The sequence below is a fragment of the Limulus polyphemus genome, unplaced genomic scaffold (assembly GCF_000517525.1).
Source record: "Limulus polyphemus unplaced genomic scaffold, Limulus_polyphemus-2.1.2 Scaffold158, whole genome shotgun sequence".
Classification (NCBI taxonomy): domain Eukaryota; kingdom Metazoa; phylum Arthropoda; class Merostomata; order Xiphosura; family Limulidae; genus Limulus; species Limulus polyphemus.
In genome coordinates this window covers 426563-440388 of record NW_013665768.1, presented here as the reverse complement: position 1 = coordinate 440388, position 13826 = coordinate 426563, and the positions used below count along the sequence as shown (strand labels likewise).

The 13826-nt window shown below is 29.2% G+C and overlaps 1 protein-coding gene across 1 annotated transcript in view; it reads left to right on the top strand.

Moving 5' to 3' along the window:
• Positions 1 to 13826, top strand: part of LOC106476702 (midasin-like) — a 236786-nt gene that overhangs the window by 181980 nt on the left and 40980 nt on the right. The window contains exons 63-71 of the mRNA XM_022381378.1: positions 623 to 1063; positions 2611 to 2866; positions 4458 to 4546; positions 6486 to 6644; positions 7004 to 7099; positions 8170 to 8264; positions 8987 to 9098; positions 9459 to 9621; positions 10616 to 10725. Of these exons, the coding sequence (XP_022237086.1) occupies positions 623 to 1063; positions 2611 to 2866; positions 4458 to 4546; positions 6486 to 6644; positions 7004 to 7099; positions 8170 to 8264; positions 8987 to 9098; positions 9459 to 9621; positions 10616 to 10725 (1521 nt within the window). The remainder of the gene's footprint in view (positions 1 to 622; positions 1064 to 2610; positions 2867 to 4457; positions 4547 to 6485; positions 6645 to 7003; positions 7100 to 8169; positions 8265 to 8986; positions 9099 to 9458; positions 9622 to 10615; positions 10726 to 13826) is intronic.

Here is a 13826-nt window from a genome sequence, read left to right as displayed (position 1 = left end):
ATAAAATTTTGAACACACGTCATCAAATGTGATGACATGGCCTTTGACCTGTTACCCGTCTGGAGAGGGTTAATGTGTGATTTTATCAAGTTGATAAATACTTCATTTTTGCACTATCTAATGAGAGCTTTAGAATCTTGTACTTTATCCTCATACTTTGAAAATAATGTGAAATCAGAATAAACAATGTGACTACAACAATTACAATTGTTTTTATAAAAGGTTAGATTTCTAGATAAACTTTATACAGTTGGATGTATCTCGTGTTTGTCGTGGGTCATTTCATAATATTGTTTAAGGTTTTATGCTTCATCATTCCATCTCAGAATTGTTAGTAATTTGAACTTTGTATAAACAAAATATTGTATAGAAGCATAATAAATTATTTCTATCAATTATCATTTTTTATTATTGCATTAATTTTCTTTCATAGTAGCAATTAATATGCTGCTTACAGATATACTTCTACGTGCATTTAATGTTTTGCACTACCTGGTGTCCTCATTTGGTTTTTGTCACTTTTGCTTCTTTATGTTTTATTTATATATGTATATACACAAAATAATTTGATAGGAAGTTTGAAACTGTACAGTGATCTATACAGTTATTTTACAATTTAAAGGAGTCATTTCTCTTGGAGTCTGACTTTTCTACTACCACCTGCTTCCCTTACATCAGTGATACATGTAACAATCCTCACAAGATGAGTCTAGTAACAGCTAATGGTGAACTTCAACATGTTGCTAGAAAACTCTCAACTCTGTCCTCATCTGGATGCTCCATAAACCAAGATGTCTGGAACCTAAATAAAGCTTCCTTATTGGAAATTATTAATTATATAAGTTGTGCTGTGTGGGAGGAACATCCTGTGGCTTTCAAAACTGCAAAACTCATTCTTTTAAAGCTTGTGGCAGTATGGAATGAACAAGAAAAAAACAGAATAGCAAAGCAGGAAGAACAGGAAAGTTTATTTGAATATAAAGGATTTAAACATGAAAATGAACTTCCAGATGAAGAAAAGGACAGTCAGGAAATTATCAAACACTTTCCTACATATAAAGAGGTAAATCTTAATTTTAAATTTTTACTTAATAAAACATCATAAAGATTCATTAATGGTGAAGGCAAAACAAGTATTTTATAGTATGTAATATAGTATAAGTGTTAATGGTGGTAAAGGTTCAGCATTCATGCTTCTGAGAAATTGTCATTACCTAGCTTGTTGAGAACTCACTTTTCTTAGTAGTAAAAAATGTTATTATTGGTACTTAGGTACTTTTGTACTGAGAAAAAGATGTTATTTCTAACAATTATCTGATAGAAATGCACTTCTTGATAGGTATGCTCTTTTTTGTTTGTTAATTCTTAAGAGTTGAAAGAGTACCATCTGATGTATTTTAAGCTGTAACCGTTAATTCCTAGCTCATAAAAATATATTTTTAAATAATTTGAAACTTATAATGATTATTTGATTAAAAGTTACTATTGACTTAGTAGAAAAATATAGTTGTTTGTAGTAAGAGGGTAGAACGTTATTTTCTACAAAAACCTGCATTATTATTGATTGAATGTACTTAATAAGGAGAATAAGCTCTAATTATTGTATTAACTAACTGGTACTTCTTACCCAGTAGAAAGTTCTAATTATTGTAATAACTTGTTAATACATTAGTACAAAGTTATAGTTATAGTATGATTTGTTAAAGGTACTTTAAAACTAGTGCAAAATTGTAATGGCTAGTAAGAATTGGTTGGTAGGTGCTTTACAGCTAGTAAAACTATATATCTAGATGAAATATCATAGAAAGATTATTATATTAAACATCATACATCTTAGTTACAGCTAATTCATAATCTAAATAAAAATCAATCCTCTTAAAAATTCAGAATAATATAATTTCTTGATTAGAATCTTATCAAAATTAGCTTGTAGTTTAGGCATCTGTTTTTGTAAATTTTATTTTGCCAATATTATATTGTGTGTCTGAGAAAAGGAAACTATTTTGAAAATATGAGAGAAACACATCAAGAAATAATTTCCAGTTTAGTTCTTCAACAGTCATAAAATTAGAAGTTTTGATCTGTAAATGCAATTCCAGGTTTTATTTCATTGTGATTTCATGGGCTTTCATACAAAAATTATCAGGGTATCTATATCTTAGCAATATGCTGAACAAATGTATCCATTAATAATAACAAGGTCTCTGTACGTTGACTGTAAAATGACCTTAAATGAATTCTTGTATGAAAGACCAAATATAATTATAATACCCATTATTATAAAAATGAAACAGATTGGTAACCATTATGACTGATTTCTATCTTAATTATGCACACTTTCATTGAGGAAAAGAAGTTATGACATTATTGAAATTATGCTTGTAGCTTCAGTATGTTATTTTTATATTAATTAATTAGTGCTTTTAGAGTTGCATTGTTATTTCTGTTATCTGATTTTTATAGATTAATTTTTCCTACATTTGTCTGTAAAATAATTGAAATATTACTAAAAATATGTGTGCATGATGATTTCTGTGTTTGTAAGCAGCTCGTATGATCAATTCTAATGCTAAAAGATTTTTGTTCTCTGAATATTTCCATACATGGCAGGACTTTGCAGATCTGATGTGTTCCCCAGCAGAAGCTTTGAACACAACAAGAGAGAATCAAGCAAAAGATGAGATGGTTCACATGACAGATCAACAGTTATCTGAGGACCAGATGTTAGAAGTTTTTTACATCCACAACCAACTAGTGAAACTACTACAGAAGTCAAAATCATCACTGTCTCCAGATTTTGTTACCCCATTTTTGCTGCGACACAGTGTGGTAACTCGTATATCTGAATCGATTGGCTTCAGTTTAGGTAATTAACCCACAAAATATTTTAACCATTAGTCTGCACACAGTTTTCTAAATCTGTTATTATGTAATCGCTAAACACTAAAATTTGACACTTTTTTTTTTACATGTTATTGTTATATTCTTGCTGAAACAGTTGATGATCCACAAACTTGAGTTTGAAACAAGTAAAAATTTAAACATATAAACTCTTGTTATACAACAAAACCCACATACTAGTTATCCATTTGTGTTAAGTTTTTTTACCAGTTGTCCAACCCATGTTTGTTATTTCTATACATATGATTTTATACCGATTATAAGTCTGTCATTAAAATTAATTATTGGCTGATAGCTTGGATAATATCAGAATGTAAGTTTTAATTCCTTTTCTTTCTTTTTTACTTGTATGAAAAGTGTAAAAAACTTTGAACATTGATAATTTGACAGTCTTTTTTTTTGTGTAAAGCAGTTAGAGTTGCTCTAAACTTACTTGTGATAGTATTAATTAGACAACTTTGCGTTATAGGTAATATTTTAGGTATATGTGTTAAGACATAAATTAATTTAAATCAAATATCTATTTATAATCCTGCTTCGTGAAGTTCCAGATAAGGAAGTAAAGATTAAAAAAGTTTTTTCTGCATTATTCAGTAATTTATGTAAAAGTGATACAGAAAGCTTTGCAGAAACGTTTCTTATGGAGATATTGATGTATTATAAAGTATTTGTTTACTTTCTTGAACAGTGTAAGTGTCTGTGTGTGTTTACAGTTAAATTATTCTTTAGTGGTGAAATACAAGTTGTTTTTAGTTAATGTCCATCAAAACTAGCATAATGTGATGTAATATCATATTTGTAAAGCACAGTCTAGTTAGTATAGTAACAGTATTATTAATTCAAGTCTTTTGTAGTGGTTAACTCTAAAAAATCAGAGGTGTGGTATTTTTGAGTAACGGTTCGAAAAGGTATTCTTTAACTTATTTTCAGTATATTGTTAACCAATATTCTCAGTTCGTTTTAAACATGTTACAAGTAATCAGCTATTTTGAAGTCAAGTAGAACTATTGAATGTTAGAAAGTATTTAAATTATTTATTCAGTTTTTGGTTTTATGCTACAAGTAAACATTTTGAAATATTATGGCAGTATCACACATTTTCAAGGATAATAACTTTTTATTTTAGTCTTTGTTAGCTAAGTGTTTTGGGGTCATAAAGTCACAGAACAAAAACATTCAAATGAAAAAGTAGAATCAAATATTATTTGGCAGCTACAAAAATAACCAGAGCCATGTTTATTTTCACGTACCAGTATTTTGTGGTTCTCTTGTGATTTAAAAATGGCCTGCAATTTGTCATACATACACACACACAAACACACATATACATATATACATACAAATAGACAGATAGATAAATTTATATACTACACAATTGATATGTTAACAGTGCAACCAGCTTAACCTTGGGTGACAATCCTGGGAAATTCATATAAAAGGAATGATGTATACAAGTTTTGGATGTTTTAGCTTCATAAGTGTTTGTGGACAACTTAATGAAATAAGTAATTAATAATTTTAAACTTAGAACTGTTTTATTTATTGTTTGCATACAGATGCACTACTAGACAAAGACCTTATTGGTGGAATTGTAACATCATTATCAATTAGTCGTATGGGCTTTCTTCCATCAGATCAGCAAATGGTGAGAGTTGTGTTAAGAGGTTAAAATGAAAGGATTTGTCCTTAAAATAATAATCCATTTTCTTATTAATATTTTGATTAAAAGTCAGTTGAAAAATGGTGGAATTTTTTTTTTTTTTTTTGCACTTAACACTTGTATAAGGAATAGAATGGAAGAATAATAGTTTGTTTTCAAGGTTAAACTTAATTATAAAAGTTATGGTGTTTAAGAATTGTGTCCAGATGAATTTTTGTGTGCCTGTCTTATTCAACTGAATGTGCCCAAGATCATTCTATTACCAACTCCACATTGATAATAATTCTAATAAATGTATGAAGTGTACCTCCTCATGATCTGTGCTTCTCTACAACTTTATCCCTGACATGTTTGGAAAACTCCTTGGTCTTTGTGGTTGGTTTGTTGTATCACTATTTGAGTTGTGTCTTGAACAGATGCATTTACTCTGAAGTCAAGTTAAACTACTTTGATTACACACAGACAAAGATCATTACACTAATTTTGTGACTTTTCAAACTAATCTTTTGCACCTGAATACTTATGTAATTGACAATACTTTAATTATTTTTTTAAATCTGACTTGCATACATAGTATCAGAAGTTTTTTAGCTTTCTCAGTTTGGAGTAGATTGTGTATAAATCTTGTGTCATGTTTACTTTCCAAACATTTTTGAATATCAAAACTCATTTCAATCATATTTGCAAAGTTTTTATTTTAACTGTTTCACAAAAGTTAAAAGATGGCTTTATTTGGGTGGAAATTGATGTATCTAGGCCACTTGCACCTGGATTGTCAATATGTACAATACCTCACTGTTAATGGCTACTCTATACTAAAAAAAAATATTTCATTATTAAAAGTACAGTTTAAATGCCAAAATCTTGCAAAACATTAGAAGCCAATAGGCCTGACATTTGTGTTAATCATGGAAATATTAAGAGGAATGTGGAAAAAAACATGCTGTTTACATGGTTTCTATCTTATTACTAACTCCATTGAGCAAATACTTGAGCACAGCATTTCTAATCATGCAGCCATCAAAACTGCAATGCAGCGGCCAGATGTTGTCAGTCTAGTTGGCTGGCCTGCATGCTACTTGCTCTGACAACCAATCAAATGAGTTGAAGCTTTTGTCTTGCTGTTCCCATTTTCTGGATATGTGAGCAAGTGAAACTGTTTTGATAGTCACAATTGTAAAAACCTTGCAATATAAATTACTGAAATGTGGGTATTGTGATGTATTGATACTCAACAGTAAGAATCTGCAAATCTTCCATCTGAAATATGTACTACCAATTTTTTTCTAGTGCCTTCTAAGTTTTACTAGCAAAACAACACTACTACCATTAATTTCAAGCCCTGATTATGAGTATTAGACCTATTTTGTAAATGTCAAACAAAAATAACTCCTTAGTATTGCGAATTAATTTCATAAAATGACTTCCGTGCTTTTACCGGCATTTGCAAATTAAATAAATTTTAATGGTCTTTGAAATAGTACAATTCATATTATAAAATAAACTCAAAAGCCTTAAGTTATTGTGTATTGTGTTAATACTTTGTCAACTAAACTGTAAGCTAAACTTTAGATAAAGTAAAATCTTTTCTATTACACTGTCTGTTACTATTTTTTACACTGAAAATCCATTGAAGGTCTTTCACCTTAAATTGTTTTTCATAGTATACTAAAATAGTTATGTATTAATGTTGACTTGTAGATTAACCTTCTTTATTATTATTAATAAGATTATAAATTTTAACTGTATTTTCTTCCCATCTTTATTTTTTTCAAGTAAGAAAAACGTAAGATTTTAAAACTTTTGTGTATAGAATAATTTGATGTATGGATATTTGAGTAACTAAATATTTATACTGTGTTTTATCTAAGTAATTTTATAAGAAAATTATCAGTTGAGCTGTTTTGTTGACTTAACTGTTCAGTTCGAGACATCAGTAGCAGCAAAGGAAAGAGGATGTTATGACATCTATCAAGATCCTAATCCTTCTCAGGTTCTATGCTGTCGGTCCACTTTAGAAAGATTTAGGAGTCGGGTCAAATTGTTGCTGGAAACATTTGAGGACCATCCAACTCTGAAGCAAGTAGGTTTTAAAACCATTAATAGATTCTGTAAGATAAAAAGCAAAAGCAAAAATCTAATGAGCTTGTGGATAATTTATATAATGTATGTTGTTTTTCTCTATAGGAGATTTAATATTTTGAAATTAAACTAAGAGTTTACATTGTTATAATTGCAAACATATTTCCAGTATATTTACCTAATTAAATTAAGCCTTTATATTAAACCAAATATTTTACAAAATCTTGAAAGTATTGAATTTTTATATAAATTCATAAAAGTATATTGATTATGTTATTTTCTTATTGTGTGAATTTGTTTCCAAAATATTTACTCAATTAAACCTTCAAATTTATTTAAATATTTTATGTTTAACTTCAGATTTTAAAAGTTATTGAGCGAATTTTAAGCTTCTCGGTTGCAAGTCCTCTAATGAAGTTCATCACAGGTTTGGAACTGCTTCTGTCCACAGCACAGGTAAACTTTTTAAATTATGTGATTAATAGATCTGCATTGTAGTGAAAAACTTGATCAACTATTCTAATTTTGAACTGCATTTCAATCAAAACTGTAAAGTTTTTTAAGTAAACAATTATAGACAAATAATCTCAAAAAAGTTTGTTTTTTTTTGTTATATCCTCTTCAGCTAAGTATAGTAAAATCGATTTTAGTACTTTTTGAAGTTTGAATCCTACAGTAGCATGAAAAAGTTTTTACTGTGTTTTTATAAGCAGTAGCTAGCTAATTCTTGAATAATTTTTATAATAGCAGAACTTTAAAAATACAATATGAGTGAAACAGTCATTAAATAGTCACTGTCCCCCTCAAACAAAGTTTAACCACCATCTCCATACCTTTTGTACTTAGTCTAACTAAAAACTCGTAAGACTTTATAAAAAAAATTAGAGCTACACAAGAGCTACACAATTTAGTAATCCCAAGAAACAAGGTGCAACAAGACTCCTTCACCCAGAAAAATACACCATAGCTAAACATTCTTACAACAATGGACATCATTTGAATATTTTTAAGTACAATATATTACTTACTGCACAATACTGTAAACTCTCCAAAAATCAAAGAAGCTCACAATAAAGATGTTTAAACCAAAACCAAGAGTCAGAAACTCTCAGTAGCTGGAACCACGTTCTACAGAAACTTAACAAAATCGATATTCAACAACCTTTTCAAAGACCAATCAAAATTCATAGTTGAGGGCTGTCCTATGGTTTTACTATATTCCATCTTTTTTTTACAAGTTACAGACCTTGTGAATTACTGAGCATGGACCCCAAAACATCACCTCAAATATAAGAAAAATAACAGAAGTCCAAAGAACACTTGTTGAGCACACTTTAAAGGAAGATAATAAAAGAAAATTAGTATGTGGTTATGCCCAAATATACTCTTGAAAAATTAGATACCTCAAACCCCCAAATGATGTATTATTATTATTAGCCATTAGAGTATGAATGTATTTATTTAATCATGAACATCATAATTTCCAACTGTTAAAATGATGTATTGATGGCCTTTATTGTTTCTAGGATTGGGAAGTTAATGCTCACAAAGGAGTCTCACTACACAGTGAATTGGAAGCAACCACAGAATTGGTTATTAACTGGAGGAAGCTGGAATTAAAGTAAGTAACTACAGCTCATGCTTTATAGCTTTCACTAGTCAGTCAACAGTGTTGCTGAAAACTGTATAGTACAATATTATTTAGGGAACACTATTGTTAAGAACTGTTTAGTCCAATAATAGTCATTTAACACTGTTGTTAAGAGCTGTTTATTCTGGTATTATAGACAGCTAACACTGTTGTTATGAACTCTTTAGTTCAGTATTAATCATCTAACACTATTATTTATAATTTTTTAGTCCAATATTCATCAGCAGCCACTTGAATCTTGAGCACTACTTAGTGTAATGTACGTTACTTAATGTTACTTCCCGAGAACTGTTTCATCTATCATAAGTTATCTAATGCTTTTTTTTTATGATGTTTTGTATAGTCAGCTAACATTACTGTTACAAGCTGATTGGTTTCATTTGTTGATTAAATTTCATCACATATTAGCAACTTCTACATTTTTTTTAACAAAGCATTTTACTAACAGCATATTTTTATATTGTTTTTTCTACATTTTCAAAAATAATTAAGTTTATTGGTGAATCACCTGTGACCATAAATAATCTTTAAATAACATGCTGAAAATTCATTATTGAAAAAATGATTATGTTTAGAGAGACTTTATTCCATATCTTAGATATATTTGCACTGAACATTCTTGTAGATTACTATTATTTTGAAGGTTGTGTGAAGAAATGAGGTATCATGGATTTTTTTTTTCTCATTTTCAGGTGCTGGTCTCAGTGTCTAGATAATGTACAGAACAAGAAGCAGGATTCTTGTGCTAAATGGTGGTTTCACCTGTATTCTTTACTCTCTTCTGTGTTGGATTTTGATTCAAAGGTATTTTTAAAGTATTGTAACACCCAGTGGCATTTGAAATGTAAGGTGAATTGCTAGCATATGCATTATTTACATTTGCACTTAGTAAATATTTATGTTAGTATGAAAGATGGGATATTTACTCTAAAAAGCTAAACTTTTTGTGTTATTTAGAGTTGTATGATTTGATATTGATCTTATTACACAATTTGTTTTTCAAGATATGTTTTTGTTGTCATTTGAAACTTTAAACCAAGATATTTACAAAAATAACAAGTTTCCATTATGTTATCTGATTTCTTTCTCATAATGTTGCTTCTTATGTTTTTCAATGATAAACTATCTGTCTTTCTTTACCAGTTTTTGTTTATTTATAAACAGGAAAAAAACAATGAAACATGGAATGAAGAGCAAAAGATAAATATAGTTCAGTCTCTGCTTCACTTTATAGAAACATCCACACTTGGAGAATTTGAAGGAAGATTAAAACTGCTTCAAACTTTCATTTACCATATGAAATCCTGTGACAAAAGTTCTGCTCAAGGTTAGAAACTAAAAGTTTAGGTAAAGTTAAAATCTTACCACAATAAAGCTGTTTAAACACTTGATTTTCTCTGAGTCTTAGTCTGGGATGTTAGGTGTACTTTTGATTAAATTCAACATTAAATATTACATATGTATAGAATTTCATACTTTTTGCAAGGTTTATAGAAATTTTGTAAACCAATAACTAAATGTATACCAAGAAGATACAACAATGATGAGTTAATGATAAGATATGAAAAGTAAATTGATGTGCCTATAAGTATGAATAAAACTTAAAACAGTTAGGTTCAAAATCAATCGGACATTAGGCTAAGATCTGTACAGTCTAAAACCAACATTATTAAAACATTAGCTTGGGGAAAAAACGAATAGATGAGTTGTTTGTTTGGTACTTTTTCTTTTGTTTCATACTTGAGTAATCTTTGTAATACATTTCTGCACCTTTACATTGATTTATTCTACAAGCCTTCTGGTGCTGACACTTGAGCATGTCTTTTTCATAGTTGGAAGGAAAGATTTACTTGTTAGTGCTTAAGAATTTTTAGTACTATCAAAATTCTCTCACCCATGCATTAGGTTAAGGTCTAACAGTTCAGAGTTAGTAGGTGTCAGATATGAGCTTGAACAGTTAAAAGTATTCAGACATTAGAATAATGACTTCAGAATTTTATTTATTTTAGATCAAACATTTAAGTTCACTAAACTTGTCAGTCACTTCATTTTTACAGATGTATGACATACATACAAGTTAAAGGGTGTTTGACAATTGGAGATCTGTCAGTAATGGATTTAACCAAATTCATTGCTTTTAGTTAATATATGTGCTGCTTGCTTACTAAGCTTATGAATTTTTACATAAGTTAAGAAAAAGTAATAATTTATTTTAGTATAATAAAAAGCTGTATTTAAATTATTCTGTTTTTCCAAGTATTATTGACTTAATAGCTGTACAAATAAAATAATAAAAACCTTCAATTTTCTTCACAATACAGAAAATCTCCTTGCCATTTTTTCCAACATTTATCATTTCTATGGACAATTTTCAAAGACTGTTTCATCAAAGATTTCAACAGTGAGAACACCAATTGAAAAACAAATCAAGGTGTGTGGAAGTTAGTTCATACATACACAGTTTTTTAATATGATGTAACAAGTATAATATTGAATATCACTAACGATTACACACTGTGTTTGTTTTGATATTGAATTTACTTTTTAATATTTTCAATTATGTGATAGAATGCATAATTTTTTATCAGAAACATCAGTTATTGTTTAACCGATCATGTTACAATCAGACATCACTGATTGCAGGTTATTATAGCTCGCAATCGTCCTGATTCCGATTACGTACAGTAAAGTTGATGATGTCATTGTGTAGTATTGTTGACTACTTTAACCTTAAAAATTTTAACAACTACAGAGAATGTACTTTGAAGCTTCATTAAATTTGAAATGGTTGAAGTTGTCAATAAGTGTGCCATGTAAAAAAAAACAATCACAATATATTTTCAATTTTTTATTTTAACAAGTGAAAAATATAAATGGGGCTGACCTTGTGGCTAGTACATGATTGATACATAATGCTTGACCATTGTGAAGGAAAAACAAATTGTTGAGGTTCATTGCCTAAATTCATCACCTACTTTAGCCATGAATTTGAAAACTTTTGCTATCACTACACATTTTGAACTAAACCACTTTCTAAAACAAACGAATTCTTCCAACCAAAGGTCAAATAAAGTGACAGCTTTTGAAAGTTTTCATTCCTAAAGAGAGGAATCTTTGATCAGTTGCCAAAAAAATTTTTAAATATTCATGATTAAAAATGCTTCTAATTTTATCTTTATTGCATACTCAATGATCAACTTTCCAACCTTAAAAAAAGAAAAGACAACTTTAAATGCATTATGATAAAGAAGACCCACATTGTGCTGGTTGAATTATTCAAACTTTATCGCCTCCCAGCTTGGTCGATACACATGCTTTCATCAAATGTGTTTCAAATCTCAGCACTTATACTGTGTCACTTTTGACATTTGTCTAAAATCATGAAATATTAACTTTTACTGTCGATAAAGATGTATATGCTCCTCTGTTAGTTACAGGTGCAACGGACAATTGGTTATGAGAATTGCCCACCTTCATGATTCTTGTTTTTCAATTATTTGTTTCCCACTTGAAAAACCCAAAATATCTAGTTTTTCTCATTCAGAATCAATCTAACTAATCAGCATTCGTGTTCGTTGAGCCACAACTAACTTTAGGTAATTTTTGGAACTATGCATATGCATACATAATGGGACTGTCAAATGACGAAATGGAATTTTCCACAGCTGTCCAACAGGTTAGTTATTTTATAAATATCTTTATATACCTGTTTACCACTTTCATCTTATAATGACATCTCCAACAGTAACATGTGCAATTCAAATAACTAACAAATCCCATATTGGAAAGTAATGGGACATTCCAAATTTCCAATCACTCTGATGTCATGCGCTCTTAGGCTATCTCCTCAAACAATGCGCTAATACACAGTGAGGTACTAATGGGGAGCCACATGGCATGTCATCCTGACAACTTCGCAGAAAGTGTCCGTGTAGATCTCTTGCAAGCACGCGGTATGTGTATTACCCCTGTGCATAGGGTGCTGTTATCAACCGTTTACTAATGTACAGTGCGTAAAGAAATGGGTGTGCTTCTCAGTATGTGTGAGCATTGTTTTTTAACCTTTTGTTCAATGTATCAACTTATGTAAATAAATGAGAAACAAAAAGAGATTGTTTTAACTGATGATGTTTTATTCTATGGTGAATAATGTTTTGTGTTGAAAGAAAAAGTACAGGGTCGTGATTGTTAAGCATACTTACAAATCAGAAGGTTGTTCTTGTGAATAAAGTGGTCTTGGTGGTGTTATTTTTAATATCTCAGCAACCAGTTTTCTGTGATTGAGAAATCGACAATTTCTATCGATTTCCTATTGTAGAACCAATTATTGGTAAAACACTGGTTACAGTTATTGAAAAATATGAACCACTATTATCAAGACATTTTGCAATTATCTTATTTAATTACTCTTTTTAAACCTATATTTTAAAACAAATTTTACTAAAGACTAAAAGTAAGTATTTAACTATTAGATATGAAAAGTTTTCATTAGTTAGTGGATTTCTTACTTTTTTTAAGGTCATTCAGAGTTGTTTACAATATTCACAATTATCTGAAATTTTGGGGGTGGGGTAATACTTAATTACCTATTTTATCATTCAAATAATGCTTTATGTGAACCAGCTATTCTATATTTTAGTCCTGGTCAAAATGTCTTATTCCCTAAGTTTCAATATTCTGTGTGTAACTATTGAAATTTTTGATTAAGCAATGTCTAATTAACTCTCTCTATATGGGCTCGGTCAATTTGACAGATCACATGACCTCTTTTTACTCATTTAAATTAAAATTAAATTTAGATTTAATACTTGTAACTTTCAATATAATGTTTATATCTTCACAAAATTTGGCAGTCTTTCATTTATATTATAATTCTTTCACATACAAAAAATCATATTTTTAGTGAAGTATTTTTGATAAAATAAAATATAGATTTGTTCATGAATATATTGAGTATTTGTTTTGGATAGTACATGTGCAAAGTGATTATCATGTTAGAATTAAAAATACTTTTCTTCATCACGAAAATCTCAGATTTTCTTTGTGTAATTCCTAAAATTTCCTAAATGCATTTCAAAGTTTTTTTTAGCAAAACTTTATAGTTTATATGTTATTTTCTCTACCCTATCTCAAAACACAATTGGTCAATTTGATCGACCTAATAACCACCAAAAAAAAAAATCGAAATAAATCTAAATTACCTTTTTTCTTTCTAAAGTCACTTCAAATTTGAACATGAAACTAATTTTTTTATCCTAAGTAGCTCTAAGTTCGTAACAGTATACTTCTATTTATAATTAAATTTTATTGTTTTATTACCCTTTGAACTGTGTCTAACTATTATCTGCACCATTATAAGTTGTAACTCACTCTGGTAATGTGCAACTCACGTTACACTAACAAATTACATTACCCATGAGCTACTACGAGCTGCTTGCATGTGCACCTCGTGAAACATTTTTATCATAATATTTTTATTATTATTTATTTTACCTAATCTAATCTTAACTAACCTAAAAGGATCCCTATTTT